The following is a 21588-nucleotide window of genomic DNA, read 5'->3' as shown; positions in this document are numbered from 1 at the left end:
TTTGCTCTCTGATTCCCCTCCTGTTAGCCCTCTAGCCCCTGCTGGCTGGGTCACCGGCCCCGGAACCAGCTCTCTGGAGTTAGCAATCCTGCTGGGCTATTCTTGCCATAGCCTAGTGGGGGCGGGGCAGATGTTAGGCCCCGGGGGTCCCTTCCCCCTACAAACACATACACCCACACATATGTTCAATGGGTATCTATGTCCTGGGAAGAGGTCCTGGAAGGGAGAGTAATGGGAGGCTGAAGGCTCTGGGGGGATGTAAACAGACAAGGCTGTGTGCACCCCTGTGTGTGTGTGTGTGTATGTGTGTGTGTGTGTGTGTGTGTGTGAGAGAGAGAGAGAGAGAGAGAGAGAGAGAGAGAGAGAGAGAGAGAGAGAGAGAGAGAGAGAGAAATAATCAGTGTGAGTGAGATTGGGGGGGTTGTCCTCAGACCGCCCTCCTGGGCAATCACATGCCAGCAGCCTCATTCACTACCAGCTGGCATCTGGGTTTTGGACCACCAAGAAGCCTCCCCATATGGTCCCCAGCCTGGTCACTGAAAATTCCCAGCCACATTCTCTGGCTTTTGTGCTGGCACTAGGCCAACAAAAGTTAGCCTGGGGTAGTATTCTCTTGTCCAATTCTCTCTCTCTCTCTCTCTCTCTCTCTCTCTCTCTCTCTCTCTCTCTCTCTCTCTCTCTCTCTCTCTCTCTCACACACACACACACACAAGCACTTAATTCCCCAAAGACCACTCTTAGGTAGGATTCCTGTATGAGACGTCACTTCCTTAGCCTGGTCTCCGAAATGAGACCCTGAGAAAGAAATACTTGTCTTCCATATCTACCTCATCAACGTCTGAGCCATGCTCTCTTCTGTGGCTCTCTGTGAACACTTCCTTCCCTTTGAAGTCAGAAGTCTGTCAGGACTCTACAAACTGGATCCCTCCCACCCTCCAGGGGCAACCTGGTCACTTTCCCTCTTCTTACCATTTCCCCTTTAACACCTGCTTTCCCCTCAAGTCCAACTTGTTCCTAAGAAAACAGTTCCTAAGGGAATAAAAAGGAAAGGCCCTCAGCTGCATGCATACATGCCTGCACTCCCAGCACTTGGGAAGTGAGTGAGGTGGTGTGAGTTCAAGACCATCCTTGTTTATGAGGCAGGTCTGGACTACACAAATAAACGAGCAAACAACAAGACCCAGAAAACAAAACAAAACAAAACAACAACAACAACAAAAAAAACAAAAGGGAAAGGTGTTGCTCAAAATTCAGCTCAGGCTTTTCCTTCAGACCAAGTGGAGGTGTATAAACCAAAGGTCCAAGTTGACCCCCTCCAAGGGCAGTGCATAGACCATGTTTTTGGAGCTTGCAGGGCACCACAGACGAGGAAATGGAGGTGGGAGTGTTGCCGCCTACCTCAGCTAAGCAAGAGACAGAAGCTAGAGTTGTGCCATCTTGGCAGCAGGCTGGTGTGAGGAGGCATGCGGGAGTGACACCCTTTGCACAACTGCCTTTGAGAACAGTCCACAGAGCAGCTGTACTTGAAAGGGAGAGGCAGGTGGATCCCTGTGAGTTCGAGGCCAGCCTGGTCTAAAGCTGCAGAGAAACCCTGTCTAAAAAAAAAAAAAAAAGGAAAGAAAGAAAGGGAAAGGAAAGGAAAGGAAAGGGAAGGAAAGGAGGAGAGTTAGTTTTCTGGCTGCCCTGGGACCAGTGAGGGAAATGGGAGGGCTTGCAGAGTTGCTGGCCATCTCTTCTCTCTATGGTTCCCATATCTACCAGAGGAGACTTTCTGCGGACCCTGGTGGATGGGGAGGTGAAGGGAGGAGATGGAAGAAACTTGTGATTTAGGGAGGGTAACTTAATCTTCTGGCTGTCTTCCTGGAATCCTCTAACCCTCTTTTGTCCCTAGATCTGGGCTGGTTTACTGAGAAGAAATAATATTCTAGAGATGCGAACAAACACAGAGAAGGAAAGAGCGGAGAAAGACAAGCAGGAAAATAGGGAGGATTTTAAAAGTTAGTTTAAAAAAAACAGGGAGGAGAGAGAGAGAGAGAGAGGGAGAGAGGGAGGGAGGGAGGGAGGGAGGGAGGGAGGGAGGGAGAGAGAGAGAGAGAGAGAGAGAGAGAGAGAGAGAGAGAGAGAGAGAGGAGGGAGAGAGAGAGAGGAGAGAAAGAGAAGTGGGATTCACACATGATGGACGAGAGACAGGGGCCAAGAGTCCTAGATAGACGTTGTCCTCCCTCGTTTGTTCAGCTTCCAAACCCAGATGACAGGGATTAGGGAGCAGCGGTGCCCACGGGCTGCGCTGTGGCCTCCGCTTAGGGAACCCAGAGCAAATACGCCCTGATCCCCACATAAAGGACCAATTAACTGTGCGGTCTCCGGAAACAAATCCGCTAACAGGGTGACAAGCCCCTAGACGCCGCCGGGGCGGTGTGTTTGCCCAGAGGCTGGCCAGGAGCAAATCAGGGGATTAGGATGGGACAGATCTGAATGGTGAGGAGGGTTGCAGCCTTCCCAGCTCCAAAGCAAGGCCTGTGGCATGAAGTTACATTTCTGTCCTGCTTGGTCTTCCGATGTGATGGAACCTATGTGACCCGCCAGCAGGAAGCCAAGCAAAAGGTCACCAGGATCCAGAACCTGAGGATTAGACCAGATTAAGTAGCCAGATTCATTCTTAACCCACGAGGGAACGGGTCTAGAATGGCCATGTCTTGTAATTGGCAACTACAGGACTCCAGCACACTTCCGATGCGCCTCTTACCTCTGCGGCTGAAGGCCCTTATCTTTAGTACCCCAACCTCAAGATCTGCCCAAATTTGTCTTCGGTGGATGTACCAGGGACCCAGTTCAGCACCTGTAGGTGACACACTGACCTATCCCCCCAGGGCTCTGACTTCCGTGGGTCTAATGAGCACCATCAACCCCCACCACTTAGTTTGTCATGCCTTGAGGTCTGGTTCTGGGCAGAGGCGAGGCTTCAGAGGCACTCAACACGCCATAGTTTGGGCTCCATTTGGGAGGAGAATGGATTGTAGGAGTCTTGGGACAAACTTGCCAGTGGAACTACCTTCTCTGCTTTTTGGCCTGCTTCCGGCTTGAAATGGACCACAGCTTTACCTTTGATCCAGGGACCTTCGACTGAGTAGCCCATATTCTCCTGAGCTCCCTTCCTGGGCAGGCACCGGGTGTTGTAATACAGTTTAAGAGCAATCCAAATCACTTACTCATTCCGTCCACAGAACCCTACCCCAAGATGGGAAACCTAGGATCTCTTTCTCCACATCCAACATCATTTCCAGTTTAGGGAAAGTGTGGCCACGGAGGGTCCTGAACAAGGATGGTTGACAGGGACATCTCCAACGTTAAAAGAACTCTAGAAAAGTCAGAACCAGAGCTTTGGTTTTCTTGTTACACACCCCACCCCCAGAAGAGGACCAGATGCTGTCTGGTTCCAACAATTTCGCTCAATTTGACATCTACCCGGTTTATTACACTTTGCTTCCTTTGCCCTAGACTTCTTGGTTCCACTTTTGTTCTCTTCACTTTTAAAAAACAACTTCCTAAAACATATCAGAGCAGATCAACGCACCATGCTAATAAGTGCGAGCTGCCTGGGGGTCTGGGAGTCTCCTCAGGTTTTACACAGTTCTGAGCACCCGGCAGGGATTCTTGACTGGGGCGTCTGGAGTTGGACTCCAGGTCAAGCTGAATCACCGTATTCACTGGGCTGCTGGCGCAAACCAGACCATGGGGAAGAGAAGAGGGAGCGTGGTGCGTGCACCAAGGCGAGGGGTGGTCCAGCGGTGGAATTCTCTTTCTCCCACTCCCAAGTATCCCAGCATCCTGTGCTTGTCTCCAAACCCCGGGTCTAGGTAGATACTGGAAGCTGGGACATGAGAGCTTAACAGCCTCTGCTCTTCCAATGCCTCAGTTTCCCTGACGTCCAAGAAAGGAGACAATTCCTGTTGTAAATTTAGAGGGAAGAGCAGAATCTGACAGAGCCTCAGTTCTCATCTTGGGGGCTTGAAGAAAGAGGAAAACTCTCCCGCCAGGTTCAGAGCAACATTTGATGTGAGGAGTGTGGGGCGGGGACTGCACCTCGCGCGCGCGCTGCCCTGCCAGCGGCCGTTCTGATGGAGGTGGGGGTATAGAGGGAGGCGGATTAAGCCCTTAATTACGGCGTGATCCGAGTGGCACCTGCTTTCCGCCCGTCCAGCTCCCAGGGGACTCCGGCACTGGGGGGTGGAGAGAAGAACCAGCGAAGGAGGACAGCGCGCGCCGAGGCTCGGCCGGTACCCAGGCACGCCTGCAGGACAGCGGCACCGTGGCTGCCGCGGCGCGCAGAGGTTGTGGAGGGGCTTACGGCTCCCGGCCCGTGGGTCCCAGACCCAGGGGCTGGGCTCCGAGCCCCCCGCCCGGGACCCAGGCGGGCCGCGTCATGCTGCGCTACCTGCTTAAAACACTACTGCAGATGAACTTGTTCGCCGACTCCCTGGCGGGGGACATCTCCAACTCCAGCGAGCTGCTCTTCGGCTTCAACTCTTCGCTGGCCGCGCTCAACGCTAGTCTGGTGCCTCCTGGAAACTCCTCTCTCAATGGTGAGACTGCCCGATGGGGACCTGGGATTTGGGGATGGGGAGAGAGGGGGCTGCGTGGAGGGGAAGACTGAAATGCCCCTTCCCTTAAGTCCAGGACCCAGGGGTGCCTATCAGGGCCCTCCTGGGAAGTGGGGTCCCGAAGGAACATCTGAGTGGGGTATCTGCTTGTGGTGGAAGACTTCTGGGTCCCTTTCCCCCCATCTCTCCTACTACTACCCACCACACCCACCCCAGGTGAGAGAACGGTGCTTGGTGATGGGCAAATTTCCAAACTAAGAAAGTAGGGCAGAAACAGGAGCAGAGTCGCTAGCCGGTCAGAGCTAAACTGGCCATTAGGTGACCCTCCAAGTAGCAGATGTCCCTTCCAGGATCTGAAGTTTTCAAAAAACCCACTCAGAGAGCAAGAGTGAGAAAGTCCTAATTTCGTAGGTGTTTTGGCTGCAGAGGGGACGGAGTCAGAGATCTTATCAAGGAAACTTAGAGCTAAGTTTGTATCCCCTGTGAGACTCACAGCTGACCCATCCTGGCAGAGCGGCGGCGAGGTCGTTACCGCTAATTACGGTGATTAATAAATAACTTGAGACAGAGCTGCCTCCCTGAGCGCCGCAGGCATCAGGGAGAGAGGCCCGATCACGCCCCCTGCTGGCCACGCTCTCCCTTTGGGAAGCCTCTGCCGAAGTTAAATAGTGGGCCGGGCTCCCTCTAGCCACCCTCCACCTCTTCAGGCAACTTAAAGATGGAAAAAAGTGCGTCTCTCTCTCTCTCTCTCTCTCTCTCTCTCTCTCTCTCTCTCTCTCTCTCTCTCTCTCTCTCTCTCTCTCTCTCTCTCTCTCTCTCTCTCTCTCTCTCTCTCTCTCTCTCTCTCTCTCTCTCTCTCTCCCCTTTCTCTCCCCCCACCCCGTCTCTCTCCCCCTCTCCCCCCTCGTTCCTACGGTGCTCAGATGCGGGGGAGGAGCCCCAGAGCCCTATTTGCATGGTCATTAGCTATTCATTAGGCTGCTATCGAAGCATCTCTGGAGACCAGGAATGACAAGGAAGAAATTCCTGGGAAAGGGGGTCCGCAGCTGTGTCTGCAGGAATTAGGGGGAAAGAATGGACCAGAAGGGTGTGGTATGTATGGAAGGAGTTTGAAGAGAGTAGGGAATAGGCTGGGGTTCCCCGTCTTGTCATCTCTGAGGAATCCCAAGATTTTAGGCAGAGTTATTGCCACTGATGTCCCAGAGTCAAGTTCACTCACCTAGAGCTTTGTACATCAAACATCTCATTCAAGCTTGAAACGCCAGTGAGAAATGTAGGAAAGATGCTAACAGCCACAAACTGCCACTACAAAAACACAGTCATGGAGGGTGAGGAGTATCTCAGTGATCACAAAAGCAGCGTAAAGTAAAATCTTGGCAGCAGGGGACCTGAATGTTAGAGGGTGAGGTGGGGGCCGAAATCCTAGAGCCCGGAGTCTGATTCAGGTAGAGACTGTAGGAACCATGTTAAAGTGCCAGAGAAGGACAGCTATTCAATAACGGTAAACTTGTCATACTTACTGATGTTCTTTGCATCCTTCGTGGGTTTTGGACTCCCACATTGCAGATACAGAAGGGAAATCCATACGCTTGAGTGTTTTTGTTTTATTGAGCCCCGAACTAGCTATGTAACCTAGTCAGCCTTTGAACTCCTGGTCCAAATGCCTCCACAGTCCAAGCATGGGCCCCCACTGGGCTGAAGTTAAACTATTCGTCCGAGGTATTACCTCTGGGAAGTGTCAAAACCTGAGATCCCAGCTCAGAGGATCTCAAAGTAAAAATCTGGGCTCTAGCCACGCCAGGGGCCTCTCTTTATGGAGTGTTTCCAAATCAGGATGGAGGAGAGAGATGCGTAAGCAGCAGAGATTCCATCTGGGAGGGAGAAGACTGAGAATATCGTTCTCTTCCGCACGTGGGAGAGAAACTGATTTAACCCCAAGCAGTCAACGCACTCTACCGGGACAGAGCCTGCACCCGCCATAGCCCAGCTTGCTCTACCAGAGCTTTTAAAAGGAAGGGCAGGAAACTAAAGCTAATCCCCCACTGGGCTAGGAACCAAGAGGTCCCTGATGATCTTGGAACAGGGTAGGCGGGGTGGGGGCGAGAGAGAGAGAAGCGCAGAACAGATGCGCCCAGTAGACCCTGGTTATTTAAGGACACCAGGTTGTGCAAGGCTGCAGCGCCCCATACTGGCAGAAGCGGGTTAGAGATCATTTCCAAAGGTCGGAGTAAGCTTGGAGTGATATTTACCAATCCTGTACAGTTGGGAGTGAGGGGCGTGGGCATGGGAACATTTGGGGCTGGAGATGACACCTAGATGCCAAACTTTAGGTAGAAGATGAACCAGGTTCGGAAGGGAGGTCTGTAGGTCGAGAGAGGCAGGGGTAGAACCTACAGATAAACTGATCCAAGACAGCGAGGAGGGCGAGGCATTTCTTTACCGTGTTTTTAAAAACTGTGCCTACTTACATTTCCTCTTCTATCACGTTTAATTTCCGTGACGTCACATGATCCCTGTAAATAAAAACGAGGTTCCCTAGGGGCTCATAGCCTTCAAATTAAGAACCCTTTGTAGTCTTAGCCTCAGCCTTTAACACGTTTTCTTAAATGAACAATTCACCTTGTCCATTTCCCCTATGGGGCCAGGGATCACTCAGAGGTTAATTCAGTGTCTTCTATGGTACAACCTGCATGCTTGCTCACTGAGCAAGGATTATACGTGAACCGGTGCGTGTGGTTGAAAATCAAACTTCGAGGGCACAGGTTCCTCACCAAGCCATGGCTCAGTCACCCCCCCCCCCCCCCCCCCATCTACACTTGTCAGGAAATGAGGTCGAGATCTAAAGGAGACTCAAAAAGCTTTTCTGGTAGTTTGTGCCGGGATCTCTCTATAGATTGGCCTATCTGGGGACATTTCAGTTCCGGGCTAAGACAGCGCCTACAGGGTTGGAGGGGGGACACGGGACAGATGGGGGGGTGCGAAGGGCACTCTAGCTAAGGAGCGAGCGAGCGTGGGAGATGAGCCAGGCAGAGGGTTCTGTTACCCTCCAGAGCCTCGGTCTTTCCCCCAATTGCCTTGCCTGGGCACTTTGAACCACCTCCTTCTTCAGGGTCAAGAGTTGGACCCGAGGATGCCATGCCACGCATCGTGGAGCAGCCGCCAGATCTGTTGGTTTCCAGGGGCGAGCCGGCCACGCTGCCCTGTCGCGCCGAAGGCCGTCCTCGACCCAACATCGAGTGGTACAAGAACGGGGCGCGCGTGGCCACTGCGCGGGAGGATCCACGCGCTCACCGCCTGCTACTACCCAGTGGAGCCCTCTTCTTCCCCCGCATCGTGCACGGGCGCCGCTCTCGGCCAGACGAGGGTGTCTACACTTGTGTGGCTCGCAACTACCTGGGAGCAGCCGCTAGCAGAAATGCCTCTCTGGAAGTAGCTGGTGAGCAGGGCCGGCAGCTAAGGCTTCTAGAGTCTGGGGCAGGCAGGAATGCCTACAAAGCGTCGGCCTCGTGGGCCTTCAGCCCGCTCAACCTCCTTTTTAAGATAGAGAGAGACCTTTGGTCTCTAACGCCAAACCCTGACCATGGAGGAGGAATTGGGGTTGACTTGGTTATTTCAGGACTCCAGGTCCGACGGTGACCCACTCTCCTCCGAGACAGTTCCTCCTGTTAGCATCCAATTAAAACACAACACTCTGTTTATTCTTCTGATCTTTCTCTTTTTTCAGTCCTCCGTGATGATTTCAGGCAGTCGCCTGGGAACGTGGTGGTGGCAGTGGGGGAGCCTGCAGTAATGGAATGTGTGCCTCCTAAGGGCCACCCAGAGCCTTTGGTGTCCTGGAAGAAGGGCAATGCAAAACTTAAGGAAGAAGAGGGAAGGATCACTGTGAGTGCGTGCGTGCGTGCGTGCGTGCGTGCGTGCGTGTGTGTGTGTGTGTGTGTGTGTGTGTGTATACACATGCATATGCATGTAGGCAGTGAGTCTCAAAGGAGGAAGTCTTGAATCCAAGGGTCTTGAGACCTGGGAAGAATGTGTCGGTGTTGTTCAATGAAAGATAGAGTTGAACTGAGATAAGAAAAGTGGCTTGAGCCCGATGCGGGGGTGCACACCTCTGAGCCCAGCACTTGGGATGAGAGGCAGATCCCTGGGTTTGAGACCAGTTGGTCTACAAAGGGAGTTTCAGGATAGCCAGAACTACACAGAGAAACCCTGTCTCAACCCTCCCTCACCCCATTAAAACAAATAGAGAAGCCCAGCGTTGGTGGTGCACGTCTTTAATCCCAGCACTCGGAGGCAGAGGCAGGCAGATCTCTGTGAATTCTAGACCAGCCTGGTCTACAGAGCGAGTTCCAGGACAGGCTCCAAAGCTACACAGAGAAACCCTGTCTCAAAAACCCAAAACCAAACCAAAACGAAACAAAAACCAGCAACAACAAACAAGTGGAGAGAGACCATCATGAAGCGCCAGACAGTCCGTACCTGACACACGAATCAACTTTGTTGGTTTTCTTCATTGGCTTATTACGAGAACCAAATAAATTGTATATACGTATGCATGCACGCAACACAACACACTTTTTGATGGCTGTAAAGGACCAGTGTTACCATTGTGTTCTCCAGATACGTGGAGGGAAGCTGATGATGTCACACACATTCAAGAGCGACGCTGGGATGTATATGTGTGTGGCCTCCAACATGGCTGGAGAACGAGAAAGTGGGGCAGCTGAGCTTGTGGTACTGGGTAGGCATGGTGCACTTTGGCGTTAGGGGAGTGGGTAGCCCAGTAAGCAAGCAGCTGTTCCGAGCCTCTGACAGTGCAATGGCTCCCACTCTGTAGAGCGTCCCTCATTTCTGCGTAGACCAATAAACCAGGTGGTCCTGGCTGATGCCCCTGTGAATTTCCTGTGTGAGGTGCAGGGAGATCCCCAACCCAGTCTACGATGGCGGAAGGATGACAGTGAACTGCCCACTGGCAGGTGAGAAGCCCCATCATTCTGTCAGCAGGGGGAGGGCGGTCCAAGGAGCCCCAGACCCTACCTGACCCTAGCACGGAGAAATCTATTTCCCAGAGCTAGCGGTCCCTGCCTGAACTTACTCCAGATAGTGGGTACTACCCGGTGTACCACTTGAGTCCTGCCTTGCTTGTCTTGCCCCTGGTGTTTGTCCTGGGGGAGAAGGAATGGGTTTGTAGCTGTGGCCAACCCAGCTTGGGGTGGGAGTGGAGCAGGTATGAGATTCGGAGTGACCACAGCCTTTGGATCGGCCGAGTGAGCTCTGAAGACGAGGGGACTTACACCTGTGTGGCAGAGAACAGCGTGGGCCGTGTGGAGGCATCTGGTTCCCTCAGTGTTCATGGTGAGGGTTCCTCCTGGGACAGCTTGCAGGGGCGATGTGGGGGTGGCTGGGGGAGAATGGGGAGAAGGGGCAGAGCAGGAGGTATGGGCGGATGACTTGGTACTCCGGAGGGAGGGAGAAGGTGAACCCGGAGAGATCTGAGCAAGGGCTGAACGCCTGCTCCATTAAGCCAGCTTCGGATCTCCTGCCACTGAGTCCCAGCTCCTTTGCCTTCTCCCCTTCCCAGTCCCACCCCAGTTTGTGACTCAGCCCCAGGACCAGACAGCGGCTCCTGGAGAAAATGTGTCTTTCCGATGTGAGACCAAAGGAAACCCCCCACCTGCCATCTTCTGGCAGAAGGAAGGGAGCCAAGTAGGTAACCCTTTCCAAAGCTCTAACCAATTCTTTTTCTTTCTGGATCTTTCTCTCCCTCAACTTTCTGCAAGCTTCTCTGTCAGTCCTCTCCCGGAAATGATTGCAGGTTAATTGGAGGAGTAAATAAAACGATGAAGATAAAAGGCCCAGGGCAGTTGAACCCTTGGAAAGTTCAGTGGTAACGTAGCAATATGTTAGACGGTGCAGAACGGTCCTGAGTGGCAGCTTCTGGGAGAGTTCCTATATGTTGACCAACGCTGTTTTGGGAGGATAGAGATCTAGCCAGGTTTCTCCTCCCCCAGACCCTCTGGGCCATGGCTTTTGGGCATGAAAACTGCTCTGGAGAGCAAGTATTGAAGGACTTAGAGCTGCTCAGGGAAGATGACATGCCCTCTTTATTGTTCTGTGTATAGCTCCTTCCAGCAGGCAGAGCTCACAGCCAAGCCTTTTCTGCCCAGTGAGCAACTCCAGGTCATACTACCCAGGAGAATGGAAGTTACAACCTAAGCCACTTTCTCTAAGGGAGGAGAGACACTGTGCCCCTGGGACACAGGGTCAGTAGAGTAGATCTCATTATCCCCACGCCACAGGAAACTGCAGGACTTTTGTCCCCAATCCATGCCCACAGTTTTCACCTCCAGTTCTTGTGACTGCTGCATGTGACTTAGGTCCTCATGCGGGCGAGAGTGGTGATGGTAGGAGGGGGTAGCAGGAGGTTAGTCAGAGCCCTGGCCTCGTCTGCTTGTCCTTTGCACGTGTCCTGCTAAAGTAAAATGTTAAGCCGGAAAATATTTAACAACTATTGCAGTGTTTTATAAAACTTTTATATGATTCCTTCATTTCAGCCTACTGAGTTTGACCCCCAAGTGTTGAGAGCCAAATTTGGGGAGACTGAGTCTCATAAAGACGTTATTGACCCAGAGATTTTACTTTAGTTGTTGTTAGTTAGTTTGTTCATTTTTAAAACTTTTTTCTTTTTTCAAGATTTATTTTTATGCACATTGGTGTGTTGCCTGCATGTAGGTCCGTGTGAGGATACCGTATCCCCTATGTAACATATCACCTAGAACTGGAGTTACAGACAGTTGGAAGCTACCATGCAGGTGTTGGGGATTGAACCTGTGTCCTCTAGAAGAGCAGCCCGTTCTCTTAGCCACTGAGCCATTTCCCCAGGCCCCACTTGGTTCACTTTCTGAGCTAAGGCTGGTCTCTAACCTGTGATTCTCCTGTCTTATCTCAGGCTTAGTTCCTTAGACTTTCTTAACCAAGTCACAGAGCCGGGACATGGACCCTGAGAGCTTCTAGTAAATGCCCATCGTTTTTTTGTGAGCTGACCCAACTAGTTTGGCCAGCGTCATGTCCAGGGCTGGAGGCAGAGTGCAAACTAGAACTTTCGGGCTTTTCTCAGCTGGTGCAGGGCTTTCTGCCCCCAACCCATTCCTTGTCTTGCTCTGTCCCAGGTCCTGCTTTTCCCTAGTCAGTCACTCCAGCCCGTGGGACGCCTCTCAGTCTCTCCAAGAGGCCAGCTCAACATCACTGAAGTACAGATCGGGGATGCCGGCTACTACGTGTGCCAGGCTGTCAGTGTGGCTGGTAGCATCCTAGCCAAGGCCCTGTTAGAGATAAAAGGAGGTATGCATCCATGGGGAGAGGAACGCACCCACGGTCTGCAAAGACATTGTTGAAAGAGATCTGTTTCTTATGGATGCGGATCAATGAGTCTAAAAAAGGAATGGGGCCTGTTCCTGAGGGATGTCCTTGATGTTTGCAAACTAACAGCAACATGGTCCCAGGCAGAGATGAGAAATGAGTATCAAAGTCCTCTTGGGTAACAAGGAGGGAGGGATGGGACGATGAAACAAGGAAGGCAGAAGGACAAAGGGCTGGCTTTCTGACCCAAGTTCCTCCTCTCGCAGCCAATGTGGATGGGCTGCCTCCCGTCATCCTCCAGGGACCAGCCAACCAGACACTGGCACTTGGCAATTCTGTGTGGCTGCCATGCAGAGTGACTGGAAACCCTCAGCCCAGTGTCCAATGGAAGAAGGATGAGAGGTGGCTGCAGGGGGATGACTCCCAGTTCACCTTAATGGACAATGGCACTCTATACATCGCCAGTGTACAGGTTAGTGTCACCCCGAGAGCCCTTGTAACAGAACAGCTATCTGGTCCACATTCCAACTCTAGTAAGTACCAACTAGGCATCTAATCCATTTCTACCTCTCTGCTCTCCCAGACTTCCTAAAGTATCCAGCATCTTCCTCATCCTTCTGTAACCTGCCTCTCCACCCCTTCACTCTACCTTGCTCCACTCCAGCAACTCTACCTTCTCCTACAGGAGATGGACATGGGTTTCTACAGCTGTGTGGCCAAGAGTTCCATAGGGGAGGCCACATGGAATAGCTGGCTTCGGAAACGAGGTAAGCTTATCCGTCATTCTCCCGTCTTGCCAGCAGCCTTCTCCAGATTTGCTTTAAAAAAAATAGCCAATAACTCCCAAGCCTCAGGGCTAATTTTATCTTCCAAATGCCATGACCACGTTGGTGGGGATGAGGATGGACTGATGCACTTGGGAGGCAGACGTGAGTCTGGATCAGTATACTACGTTACCTCACCCATCACCACTGCCAGAGCTCCGCAGCTTCTCTAGGACGGAGGCAGTCACACTCCCCGCCCCCACCTCTGTCTAGCTAATGATAATTTATCACTGCAGAAGACTGGGGAGCATCACCAGGCCCTGCAACCGAACCCAGTAACCCTCCAGGGCCTCCCTCTCAGCCAGTAGTCACAGCGGTAACCAAGAACAGTATCACCTTGACCTGGAAGCCCAATCCACAGTCTCGGGCCACAGCTACCTCTTACGTGATAGAGGCCTTCAGGTATGGAGACCATTTTGTGTGTCTGTGTATGTATGCTTGCAAGTGGGCATGCCCACATGTGTATGTGCACATAGAGGCTACAGCATAGTGTCAAGTGACCTCCCCCAAGGTCTGTGAGACAAAGTCTTTCTCTGAACTTGGGTCCCACTACTCGGTTAGACAGGATGACCAGTCATCTCTGGGGATCTGCCTGACTCTATCCTCCTTCCCCAGCAAATGCTAAGATTACAGATGCATGCTGTCACACCTGGATTTTAGATGGGTGCATGGGATCAGAACTCAGGTCCTCATGCTTACTCATCAGGCACTTTACCAATTGAGCCACGTCCCCAGGCCCCTGGAGACAATTTTGAACACAAATCCAGAGACTTAAAAAGAGGGGATCCTATGTCCTTAGGGCCTTTGCTATTTTGGGAGAATGAGTCTCTAGTGCCCTCTCCCAAGGTAAGGAAGTAGTGGGATCCCATAGAGAATGGGTGAGATTAAGTAGACACGTTGGGGGATTCCTGGCTTAGACGGTCCTATCATCTCATTCCTGTTGTAGCCAAGCAGCTGGCAACACATGGCGGACAGTGGCGGATGGGGTGCAGCTGGAAACGCACACCATCAGTGGTCTGCAGCCCAACACCATCTACCTGTTCCTAGTGCGAGCTGTTGGAGCCTGGGGCCTCAGTGAACCCAGCCCTGTCTCTGAGCCTGTTCAAACCCAGGGTAAGGCCAGAGGCCTTATGGGTGTGGGTATGCCAAGTAACAAGGAAGAGTACCCTCCCATCCAAACCACAGAGTGATGGCCATTCACAGGATTTTCTTTTGCTATGCCAGGTCTATCTATACTGACGGCCCGGACTACAACATGTTTCCCTCTCACAGAGGGCCCTAGAAAGAAAAGAGGGGAAAGTGACGGTCACTCACTCAGTAGCTTTCTCGCCATTGAGTCTCTCAGCCATGCGTAGTACAAAGATTGCTAAGACTAAAAGGGACTTGGGAGAATCAAGTGCATATTAGAGACAAGGCGCTGAGTAAAGAATGCACAGGAAAGAAACCATTCACATAGGTTGCCTCCCTAGATTACCGCCGCAAAAGGTTCCCCTAGCCTTGTGCTATGCTGCCTTGCATTGAGCGGTACAGTCTGGGGTACAGAATGCAAACACAGCAGTAGTTCAAGTTTCTAGCGTTGGTGGCCCCGGCTGACTGGGCTCTTTGGTCAGCAGACAGCAGCCTGTCTAGGCCAGCGGAGGACCCATGGAGAGGCCAGCGGGGACTAGCTGAAGTGGCCGTGCGAATGCAGGAGCCCGTAGTCCTCGGGCCCAGGACTCTGCAGGTGTCCTGGACTGTGAGTGTGGCATAGGGCTGTGGTGAAGATGGGGGTGATGCTGGGGGGGCACGAGGGCATCTGAGGAGTGTGGGAGAGTCAGAGCTTACAGGCTGGGGGAGGCAAGAGTGGAGTAGGGCCTGGGCCTGGAAGTCCTCCCCTGGGCCTGGCACACTGTGTCCTGTCTCCTACAGGTGGACGGCCCGGTCCAGCTGGTGCAAGGTTTCCGTGTGTCCTGGAGAACTGCAGGCCTTGACCAGGGAAGCTGGACAGTGCTGGACCTGCAAAGTCCAAACAAGCAAAGTACTGTGCTAAGGGGACTCCACCCAGGGACCCAAGTCCAGATCAAGGTGCAAGTCCAAGGCCAGGAGGGGCTGGGGGCTGAAAGCCCTGTTGTGACCAGGAGCATTCCTGAGGAGGGTAAGGAAGGCATAGACTGGAGGGGGGGGGGAGACTTGGGCATCAACGTGTCTGGGTGGGAAGGGAGGATACCTTTCTGTTTTCCTCATGTGAGAACAGGGAGAGTGACGCTTGGGGCAGCTAGCAATGACTGTCTGTGTCCTTCTTCTTACCATGTTCCACCCTGGGCTAGCCCCCAGTGGCCCCCCTCGGGGAGTGGCTGTGGCCTTGGGGGGGTAATGGCAACAGCAGTATCACGGTATCCTGGGAGCCTCCACTTCCCTCCCAGCAAAATGGGGTCATCATTGAATACCAGGTACCGGGGTTGGCTGGAGATTGGGGGAGAGGGCCGGGGACTGGGGATATGGGTGTGGGAAGTGAGACTTAGGGCCTAAAATTATGATGGAGGGAACCTAGGGCTGCCTTTGAGTTTGGGAGGAGTTTGGGAGAAAGGAAAAGTGTTCAGAGCATCGTCTCCAGGGCTGAGTTCTCCCTATCTGTAACCCCAAGTTTCTCCATGAGGCCTACATTCAGTTCCTGACCACACTTATATCCCGGTCTCCCTAGATCTGGTGCCTGGGTAATGAGAGTCGCTTCCACCTCAATCGATCGGCAGCAGGCTGGGCACGCTCTGTGACATTCCCAGGACTGCTACCAGGCCTGCTCTATCGAACCGTGGTGGCAGCAGCTACCAGCGCTGGCGTGGGTGCGGCCAGTACCCCAGTGCTGGTGCAGTTGCGTGAGTCCGGTGGTGGGCGTGCATGGGAGAGCAGGGCTACAGAACTGGGTGGCGGGAGCCGAGACTGGCAGAGCTTTCCTTTAAATCCAGCACTCTGGAGGCAGAGGCAGGTGGATCTCTGTGAGTTCGAGGTCAATCTGGTCTACAGAGTGAGCTCCAGGCCAGCCGAGGATACATAATGAGATCCTATCTTTAAGTAAATACGTAGAATTAAACAATAAAAATTAAAAGTACTGAAAAATAATCTAGGGGAATACTGGGGTAGTTGGGCTTGCGGGTGGGTCCGGAATGACGCGGCCTTCCGAGCCTCTGGGTCTCGGGCTCGTCTCCTTTCATCTTTCTGAACCCCCACAGCTTCCCCTCCGGCAGCGGAGCCCGGGCCCGAGGTCAGCGAGGGGCTGGCAGAACGGCTGGCTAGGGTGCTGCGGGAGCCCGCCTTCCTGGCTGGCAGCAGCGCGGCCTGCGGGGCGCTGCTGCTCGGGTTCTGTGCTGCCCTCTACCGGCGCCAGAAGCAGCGCAAAGAGCTCAGTCACTACACCGGTGAGAGCCACGCCTCCGGGCTCCAAGAGCTTGCGTGGGAAGGGCTTCGTGGGTGGGGCTTCGTGGGGGCGGGGCCTCCAATGACAGGGTGGGCGGGGCCTGAGGAGGGGCCACAGGGAACACAATCCCCTGGGGTAGGGAGTGCAAAAAGTGGAGAGCAGGTTTGGAAGGGAAAGGGCGGGGCCGGAGGGAAAAAGGACCCCGATTTGAACTGATGGGGTTGGATTTAACACGGGGACGCGGGCTTTGCCCCTCAACCTCAGTAAACAAGAAAGTACGGCACAAGCCGGAGGTCGTGACCCCTTTAATGGCTAGACTGGTCAGCTCAAAGATCCATTCCTTAATAAAAGCAATCTCTGGAGAGATGAAAAAAATCTCCGGGGTCAGAGATTTTCAATTTTGATTACATGTAGGAATCACTTGGAAAAACTTTATGAAAAAGCAGAATGTGGCACCTGGGGACGCAGGGTGGCAGAGGCTGGAGGATCAGGAGTTCAAAGCTATCTTTAGCTACATAGTGTTCAAGGTCAGTGTGGACTACAGGAGACCTTGTCTCAAAAGGAAGGAGAGAGAGAGAGAGGGAGAGAGAGAGAGAGACAGAGAGAGAGAGACAGAGAGAGAGAGACAGAGACAGACAGAGAGACAGACAGAGAGACAGAGACAGAGAGAGAGCTGAGTACCATTCCAAGACATTAGTATTAAATTGGTTGGATGTGTGACATGAATAGATTTGGGAATTTGGGACCAGGACCAAGGAGTTGACAAACACAGGGGGCTCCTGACCACTCACCTCCTTTCCCCCCTTCTTTTTCCTACGGGTTCCTTTTCGGAAGCCTCCTTTGCCTACACGCCTGCAGGTAAGCAGCTCTACTCTCTGGGCTTCAGAACCCCAGTACCGGCTCTCCTCTTACCAGTTTCCCCTTCATCTTCCCCAGTGTCCTTCCCACACTCTGAGGGCCTTTCTGCAGCCAGTTCCAGGTAACTCTTGTCACCTTCCTAACGATACTTGTTTCTGCAGAGAGAGTGCCCCTTCCGCTCCAGGCTCAACCACCTCTCTGTGCTCAGCCTCCCCTGGTTCCTACCCCTAACCATCATTTCTCTTGATTCCCGCCACCTTCCTCCCTGTGCTGGCCTCCCTGTGCTCCCCATTCCCAATATTCACCTGCTCCCCCCCAGGCCACCCATGGGCCTTGGCCCTGCTGCCTACCCATGGCTGGCAGACTCCTGGCCCCATCCATCTCGAAGTCCCTCAGCTCAGGAACCCCGGGGAAGCTGCTGCCCCAGCAATCCTGACCCAGATGATAGATACTACAATGGTGAGGAGCTCTAATCCCTTAAGGGCACACTTGTCCCCCATAGCCCCCCACTTCTTACTCTGTCAGCCTCTTGGGGCAAATGGAAGGGAACTGAGGAATCCTGGTCTTCCTGAGGTTGCTTAGTCCTTGGAGGACTGGGGCACGGACCTTGGTGTTAAGCCATAGAACGGCTATCAAATCTTAACCTTTGCTTTGGTTTGACGTGTCAGATTTGGGGTGGGGGAGGAAGTTGATCCCATGGTATCTCCTTCTGCCTTCCGTTTTCCCTTGTCCCCCATGTCTGTGTGTCTGCCTCCTCCCCTGGGCCTCCCTCTGTCTCCTCTCCAGAAGCAGGAATCTCACTGTATTTGGCTCAGACTGCCCGGGGTGCCAATGCCCCCGGTGAGGGTCCTGTCTACAGCACCATTGACCCAGTAGGGGAAGAGCTGCAGACCTTCCACGGAGGGTTCCCTCAGCATTCTTCCGGGGACCCAAGCACCTGGAGCCAGTACGCCCCTCCTGAGTGGAGTGAGGGGGACAGTGGTATGACCCCAATTCTTAGCCTCCCCGTTTAGTCCTATCCACAATGTCCTCCATCCTCAGGCTCCGGCCTGTCGCTTCCTCTGACATTCTCATCTCTGGCTCTTTCCTGCATGTTCCTCGCGTGCCCTTATCTCTTCTCCTCAGGAGCCAGAGGCGGCAAGGTGAAGCTTCTGGGCAAACCTGTACACATGCCCTCTTTGAGCTGGCCCGAAGCCTTGCCACCACCTCCACCTTCCTGTGAACTGAGCTGTCCAGAGGGGCCTGAGGAAGAGCTGAAAGGCAGGTAATGATGCTGCCAGCAGCAGGTGCCCCTGCATACAGATAAGCCTGGAACATCCTAGGACAGGAAGTAGGCAGAGATGCTGCGTGTGTGTGTGTGTGTGTGTGTGTGTTTGTGTGTGTGTGTGTGTGTGTGTGAGTGAGAGACAGACAGACAGACAGACAGACAGACAGACAGACAGAGAGAGGCTATTCAGCCTCTCACTTCTCATCTGCCTTTTCCACCCCAGTTCAGACCTGGAAGAATGGTGCCCACCAGTGCCTGAGAAAAACCACTTGATCGAGTCAAACTCCAGTGGCGCATGCCTGGTGGCTGCAGCCCAAGGGGAAACTCCCTCCCCTACCTCTTCTTATGGACAGCAGTCCACAGCCACTCTTACCCCCTCACCTCCTGACCCTCCCCAGCCCCCTGCTGATATCCCCCATCTCCATCAGGTGCCCAGGTAAGGAGGTACGGGATTCCTTGCACAATATAGACCCTTGGTATATATTTATTCAGCGGGTGGATGGTTGGGTAGGTGGATAGTTGAAGAGGGTGCGGAGGTCTCGTGGCTGTGCTCAAGTTGAAGCCCGATGTGTCGAGGAAGGTGAAGTCTGACAGAACTCTCGCTCATCTTTCAGGCTCTCTCTTTGGAGTGGGTCTGCAAACGTCCAAGGCATTTCATGCAAACATGGATGTCCTCACGCTTCCCTAGTTTGGGGCCTTGTGGTGGACAGATCATATCTTTACCACTGAGTGTTTGGCTGAGCACACAGCACAGTGCCCGGCACACAGTAGAGCTCTTGGTTTTATGGGGTGAGCAAATGCTGAGACCTCATGTCATTGCAGGAGGGCGCCCGTTGGGCCAAGTTCTCCGCTCAGTGTATCCCAGCCCACGCTGAGTAACCACGATGGGAGGCCTGCTGGCCTGGGGGCTGGCCCCACGGTGTCCTACCACCTCAGCTGCAGTCCTGCGCCGCCGAGTACACCCAGCAGTGCCCCAGGTGAGCCTGCCGAAGCTCAGCCTGCTACCACCTCACTGTGCCCCTCAAAGCTCGTTTCCCCCTTACCCTCAACCTCCTTTCTCAGTGCCTTCCCAAGCCTGCCCCCATTTTGTCTCCTAACACTGCAGGGAGAACCTGCCAGGTGACTGGAGAGCTGACACGCCCACTCCATGGACACCGCGCCCGAATCAGGAAGAAACCCAAGGCTCTTCCTTATAGAAGGGAGCGCAGTCCTGGGGGTGAGGGGAGTCCTGGGTCTGGGAGATGGTGACAGTCAGCAGATGGGACGGGCAGGGTACCAAGAGGATGGGCCTTTGACTCGCCTCCCAGTGTCAGGGATCGGGTAGGAGGTGCGTTAGTGTCAGGAGAAGGCAGGAGGCTCTGCTGAACAGAGGTTTCTCCCCAGACTTGCCCCCGCCACCCTTGCCACCACCAGAGGAAGAAGCAAGCTGGCCCTTGGGGCTGACAGCTGCAAGCAGCACGTCCTCCCTAGAGCGTGAGCGCGTTGGAGAGCGCAGTGGAGAGAGGAGAGCAGCCCAGGCAGTACCTTACCACGCTGGGCCCCACCCAGATGGTAAGGAGAGCAGTGGGGAAGGCAAGTCCCCAGGGTCCCCAGCTCACTTGCTCCCTTCAGCTGGATGCGTGTATCTGGTCAATACTGATGTTGGCTCCTGTATCTCACAGGCTCTATACAAAAGTCCTTAAGTCCCCAGTCCCTAGGACTGGAGCGGAGGATGAGGGAAAAGTGGGGTCTGGGTGGTGTCCTCCTTTCCCTAAGGGCTCTGTGCTCTGGAGTTCCTCACATGTTTCTGAACCCCCCCGCCATGTCAAGGTCACGTGTTGGGCATGCTGCTTCTCTTTAACCATCAACCTGTCGGAGCCCAGCGCCTGTCCCGCGGTGGTTACCCAGAGCTGGGAGAGGGCACAGGGGAGGGGGGGCCAGTGGACAAGCAGTGACAGTCTGCTTCCCTCCACAGGCCCAGCAGCGCTTCTGGGTTGTGCTGCAGAAGAGGCCTGGCTCCCATACGGCAGACCAAGCTTCCTGAGCCATGGCCAGGGTACCGGCACCTGTTCTACCGCTGGTAGCAACTCTTCCAGGGGTTCCAACAGCTCTCGAGGTTCTCGGGGCTCTCGGGGACCCGGACGCAGCCGGAGCCGGAGCCGGAGCCAGAGCCAGAGCCAGAGGCCAGGACAGAAACGTCGACAGGTGGGAACCACGGAAACTAAGGGAACAGAGCAGAGGGCTGGGAGAATAGGCCAGAGGGAAACAGGCAAGAAGTGGAGGGCTTTCCAAGGACACAAGAGAGGGCCAGAGGCGTTCGTAAGGGAGGAAACCTTGTGAAGAAGTGACGGGGAAAGGGCAGAATGGCACACAAGAGTGGAGCCTGGGTATGCCATAGAAGTGGACAGAGGAAATGCTGGTCCCTTATGTGTGGCCTGTAACAAAATAGCACTGTCCCCCCCATACCCCTTTCTCCATAGGAACCAAGATGACCTTCATGAAGCATGAACTGATTGAAAGTTCCACAGGGAAAGGGTGGGAACCCCTTTCCTGGTCAGCAGATGTGAGCCAAGAGGAGCAGGATGGGCGGGGCTGGCTGACTCCCTCCCAGCGATGATGCTTGCGTCTCACTGAAGCCAACTGTCCTCAACAGCGTTAGTCGTCTCGGGAGCCAGAGAATTAGCTCTTTCCTTTCCGTCTTTTTTTTTTTTTTCTGACTGAGATGTGTTTGTATAAAACGAAAAAAAAAAGTCCAGTATGAGCCCTGTGCCCTGATTGTCTGTTTTGTGCAGTATTGTGAGCAGAGCGGGCCTGAAGGTCTGTAGACCAAATCACACTGGTTGCTTCTGCCTCCTCTTGAACTCCTGTCAAAATCACACGATGAGGACAGATAATAAGTGACACTGGCCTGGCTGGCTTCCCAGAGGAACCGAAGCCACCATCCACCAGTGTGTTAGTCCACTATTCACTGACATACAAACAGCTTAAGGGAGGAGAGGTTTCTGTGGGCTCGGCTTTTCAGGACTGAGCCCATGGTTGGCTGGATTTTGTTTGTGTGGCTATGGTGAGGCAGAGCTTCATGGTGGAGCAGAGCTGCTCACCTCATAACAGCCAGGAAGCAGAAAGAAGCATACAAGAAGCAACCAAGGCAAGACGTGTCTTTCAAAGACACGATTCCAGTGACTTCCTCCAGTTATACCATACCTCCCAGAAGTCCATAGATCAGTGGTCCTCAACTTTACTAAAAAAATCCCTTTAATACAGTACCTCATGTTGGAGTGACCCCCAGTCATAAAATCACTTTTGTTGCTA

At 53.5% G+C, this 21588-nt stretch overlaps 1 protein-coding gene across 1 annotated transcript; it reads left to right on the top strand.

Moving 5' to 3' along the window:
- Window positions 1-4114: 4114 nt before the first annotated feature.
- Robo3 (roundabout guidance receptor 3) lies at window positions 4115-21038 on the top strand. The gene is given in 29 exon segments (XM_013112796.3): window positions 4115-4583; window positions 7711-8037; window positions 8326-8483; window positions 9219-9339; window positions 9436-9574; window positions 9826-9953; window positions 10180-10304; window positions 11768-11939; window positions 12224-12429; window positions 12643-12724; window positions 13018-13183; window positions 13728-13894; window positions 14395-14516; window positions 14690-14915; window positions 15088-15125; window positions 15127-15210; window positions 15462-15633; window positions 15988-16173; window positions 17007-17030; window positions 17109-17151; window positions 17350-17489; window positions 17817-18011; window positions 18156-18294; window positions 18521-18733; window positions 19120-19274; window positions 19403-19513; window positions 19681-19848; window positions 20252-20481; window positions 20757-21038. Coding segments are annotated over 29 exon segments (4209 nt in total). The 5' UTR covers window positions 4115-4423; the 3' UTR covers window positions 20769-21038.
- Window positions 21039-21588: the final 550 nt, after the last annotated feature.

Source organism: Mesocricetus auratus, unplaced genomic scaffold, assembly GCF_017639785.1.
Source record: "Mesocricetus auratus isolate SY011 unplaced genomic scaffold, BCM_Maur_2.0 Super-Scaffold_100022, whole genome shotgun sequence".
In the NCBI taxonomy this organism is placed as follows: domain Eukaryota; kingdom Metazoa; phylum Chordata; class Mammalia; order Rodentia; family Cricetidae; genus Mesocricetus; species Mesocricetus auratus.
This window is presented reverse-complemented; position numbering and strand designations above follow the sequence as displayed.